Source organism: Equus quagga, chromosome 14, assembly GCF_021613505.1.
Source record: "Equus quagga isolate Etosha38 chromosome 14, UCLA_HA_Equagga_1.0, whole genome shotgun sequence".
NCBI lineage: Eukaryota > Metazoa > Chordata > Mammalia > Perissodactyla > Equidae > Equus > Equus quagga.
In genome coordinates, this window is record NC_060280.1 from 58,920,925 (window position 1) to 58,941,950 (window position 21,026).

General features: G+C 37.9%; 1 protein-coding gene across 3 annotated transcripts in view; it reads left to right on the plus strand.

Moving 5' to 3' along the window:
• The window catches only part of ZC3H12C (zinc finger CCCH-type containing 12C), a 68,007-nt gene extending 48,602 nt beyond the window's left edge, over positions 1–19,405 (plus strand). For all 3 annotated transcript variants that reach the window (XM_046637998.1, XM_046637996.1, XM_046637997.1), the window contains exons 3-6: positions 4,246–4,385; positions 9,163–9,397; positions 11,253–11,359; positions 11,999–19,405. In XM_046637998.1, the coding sequence (XP_046493954.1) occupies positions 4,246–4,385; positions 9,163–9,397; positions 11,253–11,359; positions 11,999–13,392 (1,876 nt within the window). In that variant the 3' untranslated portion in view covers positions 13,393–19,405. The remainder of the gene's footprint in view (positions 1–4,245; positions 4,386–9,162; positions 9,398–11,252; positions 11,360–11,998) is intronic.
• The last annotated feature ends 1,621 nt before the right edge of the window (positions 19,406–21,026 follow it).

Here is a 21,026-nt window from a genome sequence, read left to right on the forward strand (position 1 = left end):
CTAACATCCTATTTTTCACAATTTCTTACCAGGCTCATTCTGTTTCTATAATCCTTTATCAGAACCTCCTACAGTTGCCCTTATATTGTATCCAGCACATATAATTAGTCATATCCTTCCACATGCTTCTAAGGTTACATGAAGGTCAGTCTCCCACAATCTCTCCTGCACGGTGGAAGTCCCAGCTGCAGTTGAGAGTCACCTGGTAGTCAGGCTTTAATATTACTAGGGATGATTCTGGGCCTCGTTAGCTGGCAGGGACTTCCAAGATGGCGGCAAGGATTTCCTAGTCAGCATTCATTTCTTTGGCCTGATCGGAAGATTGGCTGGCAAAGTATTGGAGACTCAGGGACCCACCCTACACATTCCCACTCACCTGCCTTTCCCTCCCCCTGGAGAAGATAAGACAGTAGGCTGCCCCTGTGTGAGATCTAAGGCTGGGCCAAGGATGGAAGCCTGCTGCTAACTGCATTCAATCTGATTTCAAGTCCCTGTGGGGCTTTACTATACCTGGACGTGCAATTACTATGTTTTAGAGAAAGCACGCCTTCGACTTTATAAAGTGTTGCCAAATTGCTCTCCTGAATAGTTATACCAATTCACACTCCCACCTGTAATGTATGAGTTCCTGCTTTCACACATCCTTGGCAACATCTGGTGTTTGCAGACTTTATTCTTTCCAATCTGATGAGTGTAAAGTGGTGTCTAATTTTGGCTTTAATTTGCATTTCTTCACTACTGAGCATCTCTTCATGTGTTTGTTGGTCATTTGGATTTCCTCCTCTGTGTTCACTGTTCATATCATTCGCCTTAAAAAAAGAAAAAAAATGGTTACCCTTCTCGATGTATAGGAATAGTTTATATATTCTGAGTACTAGCCTTTTGATTAGTCCTATATGTTGCACATACCTTCTTCCAGTCTGTGGCATTTTTATTCTGTTTATGGGGTCTTTTGCATAAAGAAGTTCTATGTACTCATAGCACTTTCCCTTGATAACATGTGATTGCGTGTCTCCTTTAAGAAGTATTTTCCTATCCTGATTTGAATACCTCCTATAATTTCTTCTAGAAGTTTTACAGTATTCCTTTTCATATTTAAATCTTTGATCGATCTACAGTTTGGTTTTGTGTATAGTATAAGATAAAAATACAGTCTTATTTTTTCATGTAAGTAACCAATTGCCCTAGTACCATTTGTTAAATGGTCTATCTTTTCTTCACTGATTTTTAATGACTCTTTTATCTTTTATACTCACATGTGTGAATGTGTGTGTGTATCACCTTAGGCTCGCTTTTCTGTTACGTATTTTCTATTTTTTAATCTTTACCTCTGCCAATATAACACTGACTGGAGGTCTGTAGTCTTGGTTACTAAGCATATTGATAGCTCATGGGGAAGTTCCTACTGTTTTCTTCTTCAAAATTGCTTAGCTATTCTTGGCCTTTTGTTTTTCCATATTAGTTTTAGGATCAGCTTCTCAAGTTCCATAAGAAAGCCTTTGAGGATTTTTATTGGAATCGCACTGTACTTATGGACTAATTTGAGAATTGCTTTCGTCAAAAATTGAGTCTTACCAACCGTGACAATGGTGTATTGTTCCTTTCATTTAAATCTTCTCTTATGTCCTTTAATACGGGTTTTCAATTTTCATTTTCTGTATAAAGCTTTTGCATATCTTTTCTTCTGTAGATTTGTTTAGTTTTGTTCTGACAGATGGGATCATTTTTTAAATTAAAATTTTAAATTGGTTTTTCTGGTGTATAGCAACACTATTGAACTAGAATCTTATATCTTCAATGTAATAACATATTGTCAAAGAAGATTGTTTGTATGATACAGATTCCTGATGTCTGTTGAAATCTGTTCTGTGGCCTAGTGCACACTCAATTTTATAAATCTTCCATGTATAAAATATTTTCTTTAATTTTGTACATAGTTTTGTATATGTTCATTAGATCAAGCTTGTTAACTGATTGTTTCCAGTCATCTATATTCTTACTAAATGTTTTCTGCTTCACCTGTCGGTATAACTTGTCCATTTCTTCTAGTTAATCCTGTGATCTTTTGCATTACTCATATGAAGACTGAGTTTACAATTATTGTAGCTTCCTTGTGAATTGTTACCTTTTAACAATTATGTCATAACATTTTTATCCCTACTAATGTTTTTGCCTTAAAATATTTTTTTCTGATATTAGTAGAGATTTATCAGTTTTCTTTTGGTTTATGGCATGACTAATGTAACAGTTAAGGATGTGTTTAGCTGCAAATAACAGAACCCTTGACTATAGTTTCTTAAACAAATTGGGAGGGTTATATCTTCTCACATAACAAGATCAGAGACAGATGTGGGTCCATCTGCTTGGAAAGTCAGTCTCTTTCTGTGTTTCTATTTACCCTTCACAGCGTGGCACCTTTCGTCCTCCTGCTTGTCTTCTCCCTGTGAGGTTTCCTGTGATGGGAGTTGGGGGGTGTGGGGCAGAGGGGAAGAGGAGGATAATGAGAACAGCCTTTATTGTCAGTATTACATGGGATAATATCCTGTTTTAGCATCCATAGAATCTTTGTCCCTTGATTGTAAATGGTTTGCTGTTTACACACATTTTCTGAAAGTTCTTTAATTAGAAGATGGAATCTTCTATTTCTACAGGAAAATGTGACAGTTGCCCTTACCAAATGAAATCACCAGGAAGAAAATGCTTATGCAGTCCTCTCTTTAGAGCCAGAAGCAGTTAAATGCTCAAGTCTCAGTAAACCAAATGTCATTAATGACTAGCAAAGCATAATACACTTAGATTTCAAAGCATTCATACAAATTAAAAATATAGTTAGGTTTTAGCAAGTTGAGTTTTTGTATTTAGGAATAGTTAAGATATATATTCTCTCAAGAGATGATACCATCATTTTCTTTGGTTTTTCAGGAGAGTGATTAAATTTCAGTATTCTCCATGAAACCTAACATCACTTTGGATTATTTGCTGGGGCATTAGTGAGGCCATTGGGTAGCCCTTCTTACCTAGAAAATGTGACCTCAAATTCCCCCTTCCCTTATCCCTTTCTTTGAAACTTCCAGGGCATCTGATTTCACCTCTAATCTTGCCCCAGACCATTAGGATGAGTCCATGGAATATAAACAGACTCTGTGGTTTTCCTTTATAGCCTTCAATATCTACAGAGCAAGTTGTTCTATTTTTGTTTTGTCCTTAAAACGATTAACCAGATTTAGATGATTCTAGTGCTTCCTGGGAGACGTCTAGAACAAAACATTAATATACCTAATGTTTTGTGTTAAAAATTAACAAAACAGTTGCTTACCTTATTTCATTCAGCCCTCCTTAGCCCCAAGAAGTAAAAAACATCTATCTCCATCACAGATGAGAAATGGAGTCTTCAGAGCTCAGACTGCAAAAGAACATAATTATTGCAGTCAAAGTAGGAGACTCTTTCTTTAAAGACATTAGAATAAGCGTTATTTTGAATTATTAGGTTAAAGTGCACAAGCAGAGCATGGTACTAGATAAATATTTATTGAATGATTACACTTTCAGCTGAGTATTTTCTTGTAGGCATTAAGACTGCTAATCCAATTTTGAATGCCCTTTTGTCATCGTTAATCCTTGTCCAACACAATGTTGTTAAACAGAAACCAGGTGTCTTTTTCCCTGAAGGCCATGGAAGCGTTCCTCATGTGAGGTTAAGCCTTGTGAACATATTTTTCCTTTTAGTGCATGTGTGCACATAGTTTGCATTGGTCACCTGATAAACCTTGTGCACGATTTCATCACTGGATTGAAATGTACACATGAGAACCTTGAGAAGGAAAAGTTTTTAGAAACTCTTAAGTATTCCATCCCACTGTTTTTACAGGTTTTTTCTGTGTGACTTTTTTTTCCATTTGACTGAAATTATCCTTGCTCTGGTTTAGGCCCCATCCTTTTTTCCCTACTCTGATCAAAAAGAGCTTGTACCTTTCTGACTAGGGTTAACCTTTACAACGTTGCCTTTGAAAACTCACTTCCCTTTCTCCTCCGCACGATAATTATCCCAACTTTTAAGGATTTTTTTCTGGCAGATTTTCAGCTTCTAGGTTATCTTAATATTTCTCTGAGCTGCACAACTCCACCTTAGATTTGAAATCTCCTATCACTGTTGTCATGATGTGATCATTTCAGTTTATAAACTTGAATTCATTAAGTTGCATTTAGGTTTTGTTGTGTTTTAAGTGTTCTAAAATAATTTTTCAGCCATGGAAACAAAGAAGTATTTTCCTGCCGAGGAATAAAATTGGCTGTGGATTGGTTTTTGGAAAGAGGCCACAAAGATGTTACCGTTTTCGTTCCTGCTTGGAGAAAAGAGCAGTCCCGCCCTGATGCTCTCATTACAGGTAAGCCCCGTTAGCTCTTTGTTCTCAGCTTCCACAGACACCTGTGCAGGTTGCTGGCACAGTCGAGCATCTCACTGAGCACTCTCACTCTGCTCCTGTCTCCTCTGTCTATGCGACCACCACATTCTCTTGGTTGGGATATTAAAGTTATTTTGGGGTTTAATTATCTGATTATGTTAACTAAACAGTAATCCTTCCTACAGAGGGCACTTTCTCTCTTTTTTTTTAATTTGGAAATTTTTACTTCAAATTTTGTAAAATTATGACCTTTAGAGACACAGTAGGAGTCAGCAGACCTAGACTTTCTTTGCCATTTATGAGCCATCAGACTTTGAGCAACACACTGAACCTCTTTGGACCCCAATTTTCTCATCTGCTGTATGAAATTGGACTAGGTGACAATCGAATTTTAATGACTGCAGATCAAAAAAGACCTGTGAGACCTTGGGGGTATGCTATCTGATGTCAAGAAGAAGGAAATGACTCAATCCCAATAAAGTATCTGTATTTTGCATTATTTTGTTTTTTTTTTTTTTTTTTTTTTTTGCTTGAGGAAGATTGTCCCTGAGCTAACATCTGTGCCACTCTTCTTCTGTTTTATATGTGGGTCACTGCCAAAGCATGGCCTGATGAGCGGCATGTAGGTCCACGCCTGGGATCTGAACCCACAAACCCTCTACAGCTGAAGCCAAGTGCATGAACTTAACCACTGTGCCAGGAGCTGATTCCTATTTTGTAATTTTTAAATGGAGGAGTTTCAGGCGAAGACGTCCTCTGTAACTGTTAATTATTGTTGCTGAGCATTTTCTCAAGAGATTCTCCGTCAGCATCCAGCCATTCTCGCCCTTCTCTCCATCTCCAAAATTAACAAAAACTGAGTAATCTGTGAAACTCCAGCACTTTGCAAATCAAAAACAAACGGAGAAACTACCTATCATGTACCCGAAGAGGAGATTATTTTAAGACTTTATTTTTATCTATAACCATTAAAGCATTGAACTAGCATAAGAATAGATAGGCAAGTTACAGTGGAGTCCAGAGCCATGGAATCAGACCCTCACCTATATAAACTAAAGTGGGAGGGGTGGGTATCATTCAACCAGCAGTACCAAGACCTTTCATAACTCTTTGGGAACAATATACATATTTAGATCCTTATCTTAGACCATATAACAATAAATTCCAGATGGCTGAAGAATTAATTGTCAGACTCAAACCATTAGAGACTATAAATAGTCTTTGAATAGCTAGAGAAGACCTTTCTAAATTTAAAATTTTTAGAAGAAATTACGAAGGAAAAGATGGATTTAATTACATCAAAATGTAAACTTCTGTATTTTGGAAAACTTTCTTGAAAATGAGAAATTTTCTTATTTGCCTGAGAAAAAAATACAACAAATAAGCAAAGAATCCATGTCTTTAACATATAAAGAGCTCATACACAATAAAACAAACACCAAGCTCTCCCAATGTATAAATGGTACCATGGTAGGAACAGGCAGCTCGCAGAAGAATGCAGGTGCCTAACGAGAGAGCAAACTGTTCAACCTCATCAGTAATTAAAGAAATGCACATTTGAACAACTTTTATTTTTCACCCATCAAATTGGCAGAGATTAAAAAACTGATCATACTCAATGCTCTTGGGGAGTTCCTCCTACACTGCTGTGGAAACATGAACGGTTACAGCCTTTCTGGAAAATAGTTTGATTTTAAAATGTTAGTACTCAAATCTGCTAGTTCCCCTTCTAGGAATAATTCCCCAGAAGATAAGCAGAGGTATGGGAAAGATTTATGACCACAAAGACAGTCAGCACAGCATTACTCATAATAGAAAAAAATGGAAACAAACCATACATTCATCAGAAGGATGACTTAATAAATTAGTGTATGTCTATATGATAGAATATGTCTTAAATATTTAGGCAGAATCCTTAGTGATCTGAAGAAGTGTTTTTTTTTTTACATAAAAGGCAGGTTTTATTATTGTGTGTGTGTGTGTATATACACACATATACATACATGCATGCATACACACATACATATCAACAATGGAAAGAAAAAAATAACAGAAAATGACTAGAAGTAAATATACCACAATAGGAACAGTAATTGCCTCTGGGTCGTGGTTTCCTCAGGTCTTACTTCTCCCTACTTCTTAGTACTTTTTCTTACTTCCCTAATTCTGTACAGGGAACATACGATACTTTAAAAGTCAGGGAGAAAAACTGAAAAAGAAAAAACAATCTTTAAATGTGTGAATAACTGGAAAGCTTCTTGAGCGTAAAAGGACTATGAGATCAGGAAGAAGAGAAAATGATAACACCCAGGGTGAGGTGTGGCTGGGTTGGATTTTTAAAATCCCAGCGTGCTGGTCTCTGGAACACGTCAGTGTGGTGCAGGCTACTGTTGTCAGAGGTTGTTAGGTGTTTTCTCCCCGAGCGTAATAATTCTCTTGACCAAAACCCTCAACCAGATAGTACCTGGTAAATTGAAGAATCCAGTGTTTTTTCACTATACCAAAAGAGAAACTTGATAAGAAATATTTTAAAGTTCAAAGGTATAAAGATCAATTTAGTTGCATCAAAATTTAAACTTCTGTATTTGGGGAAACGTTATATCTCAGATATAGATTCAGAGTAGCACTTTTGCCGGTTTTCTGTTGATTTAACAAATATTTTAAAAGCAAGCGCTAAACTGTGTGCCCGGTACTGTGCTAGGAACTGGGGATTCAGTTAACTTACTAGCTATCCTGAACCCATATTTAAGTTAGGAGGATGCGTTCTAACTAGTTATCGTTTATTACTTTTCACTAACAATCATCCTAATTAGCGTCCTTTCAACCTCATTAACTGTTAGAGAAATGCACACTCAGCAAGATGACGCTGGCTGGTAATCCCCACACTTGTTCCTCCGGTTCCTTGGGTGATGGTCCAGGCGTAACATATATGAGTAAACACTCCCACGAGTAAAGGTCATGGATCATTCATGGCACGGTGAATAAACTGGGAGAGCTCCGAATAGACATCTTTAAGTGGCTCGTGTGTTCATTCCACAGGCATTTGTTGAGTTTCTGCTGATGTGCTTCCTGTTCTGGGGGCTGACGAGACAAAGATAAACGAGACGTGGCACCTGCCCTCAAAGCGCTTATCAGGGGAGCACACGACATAATTATAGCATGACAAGTCCTTTAGTTGAGACTGGGCTTTTGATTTTGTCTTGGTTTATCTGTGATTTTTTAAAGGAGATCAACAATTCCACACATCTATTAAACAAAATTTCATGGACGGACACGGGATTTATTGAGAGCCCGTCCCAGGCTCTGTGCTAGGGGTTTTCCACGTGCTGATCACTCCCGGGTTCCTTAGAGCCTGCCAGCTGTGCTCGAGGACGGGAAGAAACAGGCCCAGTAAAACTGGGATGGCCGTTACAGACAGTGGCCGAACCTGAGATTTCTCTGTGATTTGCTGATTCTAACACCCCCATCTCTTCCACTTCTACTCTGCTGCTTTTCTAAACCGAAGTTCTGTTCTGTATGAACTCATTTGTCGGGAACATCATGAAATCTATGTCCAGTGGTAGAGCTAGCTGACCCATATTGCTCTTCCATTCCCCCTTCCTCGTCCCCTGCTCATACTTCTGTCGTGGCAGTTGCCACCCTTGCTGACCTAGTTTACATGTTTGTCCAATCCAGTAACAGACCTCCTCGAGGAGAAGTCATTCTTGATCTTGGTGGCCACCGACACTTAGCACAGGACATACTATAGAGTAGGCATGTAGTAATTGTTCGCTGAAGAGATAGATTTGAAAACATTAGTAACTGCAGTTAATAAGCGCTGAGAAGTAGCGAGCCTTTGTTTTTTTTAATCATGACATCCATCAGCTTATCCTTGGCACTCTGTGCCAGAACTTACAATGGTGGGAAGACAGGGAGCCCAGGAGCAAAAGTAGGAAGAAGGAATGGTTGAGAGAGAATTTTTATCATCAATCAAAATATGAACTCTAGCACCATTTTTTTAAAACAACTGAACAGTCAGTAGCGTTACAGCGTGCTGTAAGAATATGCCAACCACAGACGGAATGAGCATCCCTCTGCCTGGGCTTTTTCTCTGTGTGGCTGTTTTCCTCACATGATCACTTCTCATGTCTTCCTCACTCAGTCCAGCCCCCGCAAGAATGCTGGCATTTGTGACCATGTGTTTCATGGGAAAGGACACACAACACCTAATGGCCGTGTCCGCAACAACCGTTCTGACTTCCCTGCCTCCTTTCTCGTGGAAACTTCTGCCCTTTGCTACCTCAACTGTTTCTTCTACTTCTTTTCAAACTCTCCCACCCTCACACCCCTTTATTAGATGCTTGGTTAGAACAGCTTTGGGCTAAGAATGGGTGAGAAGCTGTGTTCCTAGTGGTGGTGCTGGCGGCTCCAGCTCCGCGGCAAAAACTTTATGTAGTGAAAATCAGAATTGGCTCAGCCATGTTTAAGTTTTAGACTTTTAAACGTTTTAAAATTTCTATGACTTGAAAATTTTAAACTTTTTATGTTTTTTAAGTTCACTTTTTTTGCCTATTTTTAAAGCCTTTGTTATTGAAAATCCTGAAGGGAAAATATTATTGGGAGTTACAAATTTCCTACATGTACAAACTGTAAGTCGCAATCCTTAATTAAATGATTACATATGTCTAGTTCATGTTATAAAAGCTTGCTTTGTATTCAAGTTGCTAAATGTGTTATGTAGGTATTTATCCCTGAAATTCTACCCTGATTATTCTTGTAGATCAAGAAATTCTACGTAAATTGGAGAAGGAGAAAATCCTGGTGTTCACACCATCCCGGCGAGTCCAGGGGAGGCGAGTGGTGTGCTATGATGACAGGTTCATCGTGAAGCTGGCTTTTGAGTCAGATGGTATAATTGTGTCCAATGATAACTACAGGGATTTGGCTAATGAAAAACCAGAATGGAAGAAGTTCATAGACGAGCGATTATTAATGTATTCATTTGTCAATGACAAGTAAGTAAAACCATTTACTCACCAGTAATACTGCTTCCCTGAAAATCTAACCATCTGGCCGGTGCCACAGAAGCCCTCTCTGTGCCACTGACCAGACCTAAGACAGGTTTCCTCCAACAACTGATTTCCCCACTAACCCTCAGTGGGAGCCAGAAAAACTGCAGTCATTGTGTGAGTGACAGGCCCTGCCCTTCCCTGTAAGTCATCGACAGAGAGAGTCTTCTAGGACTCTGAGCAACTTGTAGTAGCTGACAGAGGGGGAATTTCCATCCTCAGAGAATGCAGATTTTGAGCTATTGACCCTGAGAACACTGCCTTTCAGAATCTACTTAAAGCATTGATAGCTTACTTAAATATATGATGTTTTAAATATGATCTTTTTAAATGTTATACCAATGTAAGACTCTAGTCATGATTAAGTTGATAAATGGATAAATGACATGAACAAGCGAATCTCCTGAGAAATAAGTATATTTACCAATATGGTAATCTACAAGGAGTCTATTTTTTCACCCATTTAATTCACAAAAATGTCTTTGAACAGGGCTTACGCTGTTAAAGATGTAATGAAACTGTTTTACAGTTTGGCATGGTTTAGAGGAAGCCTGAAAAATATGTATACCCTCCCCAGCCAATAATCCCATTTCTTGGAATATATAATGAGGAAAAAAGGAAGACCAGATATGTTCATTTCTATTTAATTTATAATTTCAAGAATTCAAAGGCAACTAACATTACAACAGAAATCAATTAAATTGTGATACATCTCCTAGTGGAATATTATTCAGCTGTTCAGAATTATGATTATGAAGGCTATTAGGAAACATGGAAAATATCTCTGTTAAAAAGACAAATTGTGTTTGTAAAGTGATGTATGCATACAGAAAAATGACTGAAATGCAACACATATAGGATTGAGTGACTTCGTCTTCTGTTTTTAAACTTTTAAGGTCGCCACGTTGTTTTTATGATAGTAAACACTATAATTGCTAAGTGTTATTACTCATCCATATTGACACTCCCTTAAGAGTACATACCTTGTTCACATTTTATGGGTAAATACTTGAGTTATTTCAAGTTCAAACAGTGACGTAACTAGTACTAGAACTCTTCAATCCTAATTTATTTTCATTACACGTGCCATAAATTCTTGCTTCCATTGGACAGTCAATCCAAAATAATAAGTTTATTTCCTTAAGATTTTTTCTATCTTAGTTGAAGAAGCACCTTAGTATAATGGGAAGAGATTGGACTATGGAGTTGGATATAATTGAATCTTGTCTATGCCATGTGAACTTAGATAAAAATTACTTAATTCATCTAAAGCCTAAATTAGGAAAACGTAGTAATCTGTAAAGTGGAGCTCATACTTCAAGGGATTATTGTTAGGATGAAATGAAATGCTGTGTGCACGGCGTCTGACACGTAACGGCTGTTTGGTTCGTTTCAGTCTTCCTGTTCCTTTCTGCCACCTTGAACTTCCCTTCCTCAGCTGCTCCTCACTCTTCACAGGGGTAATGTTTCTAAGCTGTCCTAAAACATCGTTGTGATCATTTCCTAAAGTCCTTACAAAATCCCAAGACTGGGAGGAAGGAAGAATTAATTAGAACATACCAGGCTCAAAACTTGTTTGAATTAAAACAAATACACGTTCAGCTTGAAACATTTTAATTTTGTTTTCATTAAGAAAGGAAAGCTTCATGTACTTATATTTTTATCCTGTAAATGTTGAATCAAAATACTTGGATTAAAATTTCAAAAAAATACCTAGAGTAAACAAATCTTTACACTCTGTCTTTATAATTCCATCACCAACCTCCTACTTAGGTACGGTTTTGTGTTACATCCATGACAGGTTCATGCCCCCTGATGATCCTCTTGGCAGACACGGCCCAAGCCTGGATAATTTTCTGAGGAAGAAACCTATTGTTCCTGAACACAAGAAGCAGCCTTGTCCATATGGTAACTTTCTTTACGAGTATTTAATATATACCTTTAGAGCACAATATGTTGTTAAACTTTTGTTAATAAAAACAACATTGTAAATTTTGGATGGCATAGTATGTAGTTCTTTTGATTGCAATTAAATTTAAGAAAAAAATAATTGTTTTTACCTAGTTGGGATCAATGCAGATGCATGTCCCTGAATTAAAACATGGTTCCAAAAACTCAGTTAATTATAATGAAGTTAATTATCAGGTAGGTAAAAATGTAGAGTTCTTATATTTAGATACACATCAGATTAGCATGGTTTGATCACATTATGGCAGTACAATCTGCTCTTCAAAGCAGAATGTCTTATCTGATTGAAAAGTCATATTGGAAGAGAAGAGAAGAGAAGAGCAGGTAGGAGTTGAGGACACTGGGTGTTAAACTCTGGAGGTGATTATTAATCTTTCAACCAACTTTCTTACTGCTCTTGATAGTAGTGAAGCAGAAAGACTGAAAGGTGGCATTTCTCAAAAGCAAGGAGCAGAGGACCACGCAGCATAGCTCCCATTTCTGCCTTTGTTTCTTTCACTAGTTAAAATAATAGTGCCAGACTGAGTTTTCAGAATCTGGTGGTCTGCCCCTTCGCCTAACGAATTTTCCTCTTCACAGGGAAGAAGTGTACCTATGGACACAAGTGCAAATACTATCATCCTGAAAGGGGCAGTCAGCCTCAGCGGTCAGTGGCTGATGAACTTCGTGCCATGTCTAGAAATACAGCAGCCAAAACTGCAAACGAAGGCGGACTGGTGAAAAGCAACAGCGTTCCCTGCAGCACTAAGGCCGATAGCACTTCTGATGTCAAACGAGGTGCTCCAAAGAGGCAATCAGATCCAAGCATCAGGACTCAAGTCTACCAAGACCTAGAGGAAAAGCTTCCTACCAAAAACAAATTGGAAACCAGGTCTGTCCCTTCCTTAGTTAGTATCCCGGCTACTTCTGCAAAACCCCAAAGCACTACATCTTTAAGCAATGGCCTTCCATCTGGAGTTCATTTCCCACCTCAGGATCAAAGACCACAGGGACAATATCCTCCAATGATGATGGCAACCAAAAATCATGGAACGCCAATGCCTTATGAACAGTATCCAAAATGTGACTCGCCTGTTGACATTGGATATTATTCCATGTTGAATGCATATCCAAATCTGAGTATCTCAGGCCCGCGAAGTCCTGAAAGGCGTTTCTCCTTAGACACGGATTATAGGATAAGTTCTGTAGCTTCTGACTGCAGCAGTGAAGGGAGCATGAGCTGTGGGAGCAGTGACTCGTATGTGGGGTACAATGACCGGTCCTACGTCAGTTCTCCTGACCCACAACTCGAAGAGAATTTGAAGTGTCAACACATGCACCCTCACAGCCGCCTTAATTCCCAACCCTTTCTGCAGAATTTCCACGACCCCTTAACCAGAGTGCAAAGTTACAGTCATGAAGAACCAAAGTACCATCACAAGCCTCCTCTTCCACACCTGGCTGTGCATCTGCAGCACCCAGCTGTGGGGGCCCGGTCCAGTTGTCCTGGCGATTACCCCTCTCCTCCAAGTTCAGCACACTCGAAGGCCCCACACCTAGGGCGGTCCTTAGTGGCCACGAGAATAGACAGCATTTCTGACTCTCGGCTATATGACAGTTCTCCTTCAAGACAGAGAAAGCCTTACTCCCGCCAGGAAGGGCTGGGAAGCTGGGATAGGCAGAGTTACGGAATTGATGTGTACGGCTATCGGCAGACTTATTCCTTGCCTGATAACTCCACGCAGCCATGTTACGAGCAGTTCACCTTCCAGAGCCTACCTGAACAGCAAGAGCCGACTTGGCGAATACCGTACTGTGGAATGCCACAAGATCCTCCAAGGTACCAAGACAGCCGAGAGAAGATTTATATCAACCTGTGCAACATCTTCCCGCCTGACCTTGTGAGAATCGTCATGAAAAGGAACCCTCACATGACAGACGCCCAGCAGCTGGCTGCAGCCATTTTAGTGGAGAAATCACAGCTGGGTTATTGAAAGATGATGCATCTTTGTGGTGTTTAGTAGTTTTTGTTCAGCTCAAATGCTGAGGGAGGTTTGCTACAATAGCACATGTGATCTCCTTCTCGGCAAGGAGGTTATATAGTATCCATTTATGTGAAATACTGTATCATGGAATCTGTATGTATAGCCCCACATAGTGGAAGTGTCACAGGATTGCTTTACATTCAAACTTTTTTTTAACATTTCCTTTTTAAAGCTATACCCTTGGCTGGAAATTTTTCCAGTGTGATTTGTTAGATGTATCTGTGATCTTTGATATTAATCTTTGGTGCATCAGGGGTTTATATGCAGCACTTTTTATCCTTGTTTCATGTTTTATTAACTTGGTGTTTGTCTGTCAATTGCAAGCAATTACAATACCTTCAGAATGTTGGACATTTGAGTAGACCTAGCAAACTATTTTTTCAAGCCAAGCTTAATTGGAATCTTTTACAGCTTTTTAAGTTATTTTTATTTGGGGGAAGTGGGCTTCTTTGTGCTATAATCATTATTTATAGAAACAAAGTTATACTGCAGCACTGACTTTATATTTTAAACAAAATATAAGTTACCAGTTTATGTTGAATTGGGTAACAGTATATTTTAGAATGATTTACAATATGGCACTTTTCATTGTTTTATTTTGGTTTGGATTTTTTTTTCTGTTAAGTAATTAGTTAATTTAATATGGTTGATTTAAAGCAAAGCAGATGCAATCAATGGAAAAAATTGTTTCCATTTTTTTTTTATGAGTAAGGCAAAAGCCGTAACTGTTGCCATTCAGAGCTTTGTCATCCAGCTATGATGTGCTTCTAGACAGTAGAGACGGAATAGAATTCCTAGATTTCCATTACCCTGTACTTTTAACGTGTTGTCTTTTTGTTTGGGGGCACAACAATACTGGATAAAATAACCCTTTCACAGTACTTGCCTGTTTTTAATGAATCTAATTATTCTCAATGCAACTTTTATATTTAATATACTCTGTAGCTTTCCTGCTATTTATCAAGGCTGGCCTGAGGTGGTTGTCCGTGTTGAGGATATGCAACATTTATTGATAATGCACTATGGAAATGGTGACAGAGGAGTTGTAAATGGTAACTTAAAGTTTTTGTAAGATACTGTATATTTTCCATTTTCCTGAAGGTAGTTTTTTGGGGGGCCTGTTATATTATTAAGGCCAGATTCTTGCCACAAATAGTGTAGTTTTAGATACAGACTGAAGTCTGTTCTAGTATTAGTAAGGGATATTTCTGGTTTCAAAGTCATGGGTTTTGCTAGACGTGAATTCATATTTGTCACTTAGAAGATAGTTATTGCGGTCAGTGGCAGACAGTTGTGTGATTGACAGAACTTCGCTGTTGCTCCAGTTTTTGAATTTTGCTTAGTGTAACAGACTCGTTCTGATCTGTTTCTGTGGTCTGCCTAGATGCCCTGGTTATTCTGATTATTCTACATGCTACGGTTTGAAGTAAAGCCCTGAAAAACCAGAAAGTACCTTTTACTGTTGATACAAATTGTATCTTTTTAACTATAAGAACTATTTGATTTGTAGATCTAGTTAAAACACAAGTGTGTAACTATGATTAGACTTTTGGGCAACATTTTATCCCTTATTTAAATACAAATTTTTTTAAGTAAAATTGAAGTCTAGAATAGCGTAGAAAATAAAAGTAACAATTTAGGTAAATAAAAGTGTCTGTCTTAGTTTTATATAATATATTAAAATATATTAAATAAATTTATTGGCATTTTCTTTCTCCTAAAACTTATCTAGTGTGAACTTAACTTAAAATAAAGGTAAAATGCTGCCTGAAAATAATGTCCAAGCACCTTTGACTAGGATAACATTTTCACTACTTGTGTGACACTGTGTGTCGCATGAAGTAGCATTTGGGTATACAGTAAATGCTTCTAAAAGGCATTGTGCATATTGACATATCCAATAATCTGAACCGTGTTCAGCAAACTTAATTCAGGAAAGTGGTGTTCTACACAATTATTGCTGTTGTTTTTGAGGTGAGTGTGGCACTCGTCTCTACCCAGAAATAATTCAGATGGTGCCACACACACCGTTCTGAGTGGCATCTGTCTGAGAGCCCTACCCACTCGTGAAATTGTTCTCCTGATGTCGTCGGTCACTCTCTGTAGAACAAGTTTAAACGTAGAGGCTAAACCAGTGCCAAAATTCGGGTTACAGATGCCTAGGACCTTCTATGTTAGTCGCATTGTAAGCCTTTTTTTGTTAGTATGAAATCCTTCTTAAATTGTACTTGTAAGTTTTGCTTCGTTTTTTTATTTCAACATTTTAATTATTTGAAGATTCTGCCAAACTAAGTTTATTTAAAGGAGATCTTAGGTGAAATGTATATCACACCTCTAATCTGGCCTCCTAACGTTTTTAGCTAACTATTTGTCATTGCTTCGTGGATTTTGGACTGGAAAAATAGCATAGCTTGTCGCCACCTGTCCCGAAGTCAGCAGCTCTGAACTATCCACGTGCAAACGCTCCGGTCTAATTAGTAGCGAGTTAAGAAATAGCAGTTTTCTTATGTCAAGAGGACAGTTTGTCCCTCGTTTTCTTTCGAAGCACTGATGTTGCTTTCAGAGCTTAAGAATGAGATATTTGGCAGACTTTCGACACAGCAAGTTCTTAATTATCTAAAGCAATAAGTAAATGGATCCATTATTAAATTAAATCCATAGCTGATCCCAAACCTTCATTTTAGTCAAAACTTTCACCTTGATCATATCTTTTACCAGACTTGCTAATAAGTAGCTGGAGAGAGGTGTGTTACTAAGTAGTGAAACTGCCGACAGTGGTCAACTGATAGAAGGAAAGGATTCAGATCGGAACATTGTGCCCCTGAAAATTGACAGAGGGCTGTACTTGACACGATAATCAGCCAGTTCGTTGTCTCTGTGTCTTGGTACAGAGGGAATAGTACCCAGCTGGCCAAATACTGGCCCTTAGTATTTCCTCCTTTCTTGCATGTGGTACGTAAATTTTCAGTCTCTTTTTTATGATCTCTCTATCCTGATGGAGTTTGTCATTGACCTAAACATTTGAAAGAAATGCACACCAGTATAAAATATTTGATACTGTTAGAAACTTGAACTTTGTGTTTTTATGAAAATTCATTTATGAGAATATGTAATATAATTAAAAAGAGCATTTTTATATATATCTACATGCATACATATTTGTTATGAAGTATTAAAAATAGGAGAGTGTATGCTTTTGATGGCTAACTTTTCCTTCATTGAACTATGTTTCCTTGAGTTGCGGAGGACCAAGTCTGGAGTCTGGATGACCAATGAAAAGATCTAGAACCACTTAAATGGAAAGCAACTCTTCACTGGTTTTATTCCTGGTATTTTTAAAGAATTATTTTGATAATTTTAATCGATTGTGTAATTTTAAAACACAAAAAAAAAACTTAAAGTAGTAGTGCTTATACAGATAATTATTTAACATGTCTTTTATGGATGTATCTATATGTATATAGACAGTAATATATTTATAAAACAAATATTCTTTGATTATACTGTAGCTGTTAGTTTGTGATAGGTGGGAGGGTGGCTCTGGGGGGTGTGTGTGTGTGTGTGCGTGTGCGTGTGTGTGTGCGTGTGCGTTTTGCGGACTCTCTCGAGCTGTTTTTCCCCTGATTTAATGGCACTTACCATAAGGTATATTTGGTTTTTTTTTTTTTTTTTTGCTATCCAACTTGCTTTTTCAAGATAAAATAAGATGTACAACTTTCCAGCCATTCTGTTAGTGTATGGCTCGTCTATTGTATTATCCAACTCCTGGAGAATTCCTGGGTGACCTGAAATCAAGCAGGTTATGGCCAGAGAGAATGTTTATGTTCCAAATAGATTACACATGGGAACTCAGCTAGGATGTTGAGCTTCCTAGGTATATACTGACGAATAAAACCCATGAACTACACACATGCGTTAGAGTAAGAGAAGGCAGAGTGTTAATCAAAGTACAGAATACATGCCTTATTTTCGATTGGTCTGGGAAACCCGGGTGAGAGTTGACAAACTTGTTCGGTAAGGATCAGATAGTAAATAATTCAGGCTCTGAGAATCCTATGGTTTTCCTAAACTACTCACCTCTGCCCTTACAGCATGAAAGCAGCCCCAGACAATATGCAAATGAGTGGGTGTGACTGCATGCCAATCAAACTTGACTTACAGAAACAGGCAGCAGGCCAGATTGGGCCTGTGGGCCATAGTTTGCTGCTCCCTGTCCTAGAAGGAGAAAAGCAGGCGTAGTAAGCAGTAAATCCTGATATACGTTAATATAAAACATAATAATTGTATTTCAGTTGACATTCAAAGAAAATCTGTTATTGATGGTCTTCAAAAGAAGATTGTGAGACAGTCTATTAAAGTATGTTTTTTACCTGGTCACACCCATTATTTATCAGAGATATTTCTTGTGTTCAACCACAAAAAAAAAAGCATTCTGTAGAATGATGTTTTAATAAGTGTTGAAATTTTTTCATGAACTTTGTATTTCTATTGATAAATGGAAATCCTTTTGTTTTTTAAGGGCCTCATGGACCAAAATTCTGTTGTATTTTGAAAATTAGCGTATAATTAGCCACAAAATATTTTAAAGACTGCATTTATCAGTTACATTTTTCTGCTGGTTTTTGACTTCTAAAAAAATGACAGCTCTGCCCTTCTTTAAAAATGGTTTTAAAGAAGATAAATATATTGTAATTTCACATACTATAGCTTTATTCTGTAAGGTTAAAAATTGTAACTAGTGTAATCGTAGCTATAATGTGAGTGCACTTGCTGTATTGTGACTCTCTTCATAAGAAACAAAGTGTCCCCCTGCTTCCTCTGTCCAGACCTTTAGTGTAGATATTTTTAGACACCTGAGGACTGTCCTTGGTGAATGACATTAACACGATCACATGTGATTCTAAATTCAAACTGTTCGCATGTTCGTTCACAGTGCTTTGTAAATTGTGTTAACGTGATAATAACATCATTTCCATAAGAACATTAAATAGTTTTGAACATTACCATCCACTTAAGTGGTTATACTTCCTTTTAAAATTGGAATACAACTCTAGCTTTTAACAGTGTTTACTGTTCTAAATGGTTATTTAATGTTTTTTCTTTAATGTCGTCTGTTAAGCTGCTTTCTGCTTCTGTTACAATAATAGTGTTATGTTTTAGGAGTGGCTTTTTCCCTAAGGTCCTTAAGTCTTTCAGATTTAAAAACAATTTAAGGTTTTGACCATTTGGCAGTTAAAAAAAATCTATGCATGTTTTAATTTAGTTTTTATAAATTTGTAAAGTGTCACTTTTTAAACCATGTACCAAATTTGCCAATTTTCTGTCCACATGTTTCAGATGAATAACAAATTGTTGTCCATTGTGGCTTTTTGACCCCTTTCTTAAAGCAGCTTATGTCTCAAGGGAAAAGACATTGACGAGCAATGGTTTGTTTTATAAAGAATATGTTTCAGATTTCTTTGGGGTTTGTTGAAATTATAAACGTCCTAGCTAATACAAAATACCCACAAACATCCAGACCTCTACAGAGACGTAGACATAGCATTGCAAGTGAACCAGGTTACTGATTTTATCTTTTCCTTTAGGTTTTTCCTCCTAAACCATAGTCGTATGCTGATAGTAGAGTTTCCAATTTGGCCCTTCAAACTTTTCTTATAGGAAAATAAAGCAAAGAATCTGTTTCAAACAACCATCTGATAACTGACGTGATGCTGTTTATCCTATGTCTGTTCTGTATGTTTCTGTAATGAAATTTTTACAACTCCACAAAGCAGTATTTTAAACATCCTGGAAATCGTATCAAAACATCTATGTGATTGATTCTGCCACTGAGAAAAAAAATTAAAAAATGCGTTTTTCTTATGGTGGTTTGTTTTCGTTTCATGAAGAAATTGACCTCGTGCAGCAGCACAGATGCTAAATAAATAAAAGCATCCTTCACCAGGCGCACAGCCTGCCTGCATTCAGTGGTTAATAGCGTGCGTCTTCTGTAGGATAAGTGTGTGTTTAGTATCAATAGTTAGTTCATATGAGAACTGGAATCAAATACCAAAGACAACGAGTCATACTTTATTGTGGTATTAATTTTCCTTTGGTGATTAAGCAGTTTCTGGCTTTGCCTGGAGGCTTCTTTATCACCTCTTGTGACTTGATGAGGCGTTCCTTGTATAGATCTTTCTAGTTTTCTGCATCTCTCCTTGCGTGAGTCAAGGTTAGTGTCTTACTAATGCCACCCCCAAGTAGGTTCGTTTCCCTTCTTTTGTGACCTCCTAGGAATTGAAAATGCTCTATTTCAGATACGGCCACAATTCCAAAATGGCCTCCTGATCTTTATGATTTAGTGTATTCATGTTCTGCGTCAGTGTATAAGAAACTATTTTATTTCAGGTAGCAGACTTTTTTCCCTATCACCACTTTTCACACTTTTGCTTTCCTTGTTATTTTTTTCCTAAAATTGCTGTTTGCCATTGACAGGTATTCTCTTTTTTTTTCAATTCAAGCTGTTTAACTGGGATCTTACAGATTTAGGTAATTTATTTCGGTTCCATCAGCAAATTTGATTATTGATGTTCAGCTTTAGTTGGCAGAGAACTCAGCATATCCAAAATAAGTGTTCGGTGGGAGAGGCCAGGCTGAGGATCTAGAATAACATTAGATCAGCCTACAGTGTTGATTAGAGCTGGAATACTTCTCCACCTTGTACCTCTGACTGACGAGAAAGCATTCATACACATTGATGAATCAAGGAATGTTTGGAAAGGGGAGAGTTGTAAAAAGCAACTACAATGGTGAATTTATTCAAAACAAAATACTTATAGTTGGGCCTCTCATTAATGTACTTATTAGCCTTTGAGCCGCAGCCTCAGATGCTGTGTTAGAGTTGATGATGTTCATTTGGTGTTTTTAAAGGCTTTTAAAGGGTTGTTTTTTTTTTAATCTTTCAACATTTTAAAGGTTTTCTTTTTAAGATTTTTAAAGTAACCTTTTAAAAAAATGTATTATTCCTCTCCACGTGCCAGCGTCAGCCTGGGCATTAAGAGCACAGCCTGTGGAGGCTGAAGCCGCCGCACGCGTCCTGCCTGGAGAGACAGGCCAGTTACCGCACACACCACAGAGGCAGTAATTGCCTCACCTCCTGGGGTTTTTGAGACTAAATGAGTTAAACCCTTTGAACAGGCACATCCAGAGTGTGTGACCGGTAAGTGACAGCCCTCGTTATATAAATGCTAGGTGTTCAAATACAGAGGCATTCTCAGAAGGAATCCCTACAGAGCCTTCGTATCTGCAGACACCTCCTGGAAGAGTCTGAGTTCTAACGATCAGTGTAATGCGATACATTCAACGGTGAGGCTATTTTGGGAGTGACATTGTCACCTTTGAAGAGTTCTTCCTGGCACCCCATTTCCTTGCTACCTCCATTGTTAGGCCCTTCTTGGCTTAAGGGTTTTCTATATATCATAATAGGGAAGTAAACGGAATAACAAAAATAGTGATAATAAAACAGAAGGTAAACCTTCCAGAAGCTCCCGGTTCGGCAGGTCATGGACTGCATTGCTGACCCTCTGCGTTCCACTTCCATTGCC